This window comes from Aplysia californica, unplaced genomic scaffold (genome assembly GCF_000002075.1).
Source record: "Aplysia californica isolate F4 #8 unplaced genomic scaffold, AplCal3.0 scaffold00009, whole genome shotgun sequence".
In the NCBI taxonomy this organism is placed as follows: Eukaryota; Metazoa; Mollusca; class Gastropoda; order Aplysiida; family Aplysiidae; genus Aplysia; species Aplysia californica.
In genome coordinates, this window is record NW_004797279.1 from 739,012 (window position 1) to 740,798 (window position 1,787).

At 41.4% G+C, this 1,787-nt stretch overlaps 1 protein-coding gene across 3 annotated transcripts in view; it reads right to left on the reverse strand.

Moving 5' to 3' along the window:
- The window catches only part of LOC101845141 (G1/S-specific cyclin-E1), a 42,588-nt gene that overhangs the window by 10,789 nt on the left and 30,012 nt on the right, over nucleotides 1–1,787 (reverse strand). Inside the window, exon 1 of one of the 3 annotated variants that reach the window (XM_013082647.2) lies at nucleotides 783–1,024. The exons of the other annotated variants lie outside the window; for them this stretch is intronic. Within the exon in view, the coding sequence (XP_012938101.1) occupies nucleotides 783–896 (114 nt within the window). The 5' untranslated portion in view covers nucleotides 897–1,024. Of the gene's footprint in view, nucleotides 1–782; nucleotides 1,025–1,787 lie in introns of those variants that run through there. 3 annotated transcript variants of the gene reach the window in all.

Genomic DNA, 1,787 nt, shown 5'->3' on the forward strand with positions numbered 1-1,787 from the left:
CAACAACAATGACCACCCCCCCCAAAAAAAAAACAACAACCCCGACCCGATAACTATCACCATGAAACATATATTACGAGGAACATTATGATACATAAAAATACATACACTTAAACGTTTTGTTGTTGTTGTTTTTTTTGTTGTTTTATTTTTGTGCCACAGGAACAATACCCCACCCTCCAACAACAACAAAAGTAAAAATTCAAAGAGAGAACAGCGTGCACATGTGACTGTATGCAGTTGCGAGCGCAGTAAAAATCTTACTTAGGCCTAACAACTAAACAAAAGAGTGTACTCGTACTCGCAGTTTTTTCTCTCTCTATTTTTGGTACAGTATTTCACTCACGGGAGCGTCTCGAGATCAGATGTGCAAAAGTACCTTTCTTGCTCATTTTAATCTCCTTTACACATATTTGGATTTATATCCACTTCAAATAATTAGTCTATGAGATTATGGATATTTTTATACGCACTATATTACTTACAATAGGACCTGTGGCGTAGTAATATTTGACTTACTTTAACAACATGGGGGGGGGGACACCCCCCTCCCATGCATTTCGTCATGATTTGATGTTTGGCAATTAGGACTGACATTTACTAGAAATTGATTTGCAGGGGTTTTAGTGGCCATGTTTCCATGCGTGTGTTTTGCAGTAAAAAAAAAAGAAGCGTGTCAGTTTAGCCCTCAAAACAGTGCACCGAAAAGTAAAAATGTACCCTTTCTTAATATAGGTGTTTTTACGCCACCATCGGCCCAGTTTAGATCATTATTTACTCACCCGCGCCCAAAATGCCAGCCTCCTAGCCCTCTCCATTTCAAGATAATGATTCGGAGAACGCCACACCAAAACCGGCGGAACTGGGCTGTAATAAATCCTCCTAAACCCCTCCATTGTCCTTCTGTTTCGTCACGATGACAACAACAAACAATAGGAATATATTGGAAGGTTTTTGAAGACACAAAAACCCAAACAAATCCTCGCTTGATTGAGAAATCGTTATATTTCTACATACAAAGCACGTGGGACCCGCAGAAAGAGTAGGAGATCCACTCGTCCTCTGGTGAGAGCTAATACCGCAGAAGACTTCCTACTTCAAATATGGCGCAGCCTTTTAAAATTTATTCAATTCAAATACCCCCCTCCACTTACAAATACAACCCCCCCCCCTCCCCCATACGAACTGGAGTTAGTTTCTAAAGTAGTTTTTACAGCAGATCTTTAAAAAGAAAATGAAAGAGCTTGCGTCCTGCTTTAAAAATACATGTAGTTAGCATCTCCCCCCCCCCCCCCCTTTTTTTCTCTCGAACAAACAAAGAACAATATGCGGCTGAAAACAAGTGACCACTCGACCAACGTGTGCAGGGACAACAAAGAAAAGAGAGACCGTCACACAGGTGGTTATCGAGGGTGGGCTACACAAACTTTTACCGGTGCACGCCTTGCGTAATAATCGCCACCTAGCTTAGATTAGACCGGGGCGGGGTGGGGTGATGTTTTGTTATAACCGGTGTCAAAATTCCACCATCTTTTTCATTTATTACAATCCCCCCCAAAAAAAGAGCTTGCAACTTGCAAAGAAAAACAAATAAAAAATAACCCCCTTCCTTTTCCTTCTCAATGACAAAGAAAAACAAGCGAGAGTTATCGAACTTGGGGTAAAAACTTTACCGGTACAAGACTCGTGTAATCCCCTCCTAGCTTATGTAACGAGGCGGGGCGGGTTGTCCAGTCATTATGGGTCTTAGAAAACCCATCATCTTCCTTTGTCATTACTACAACCCC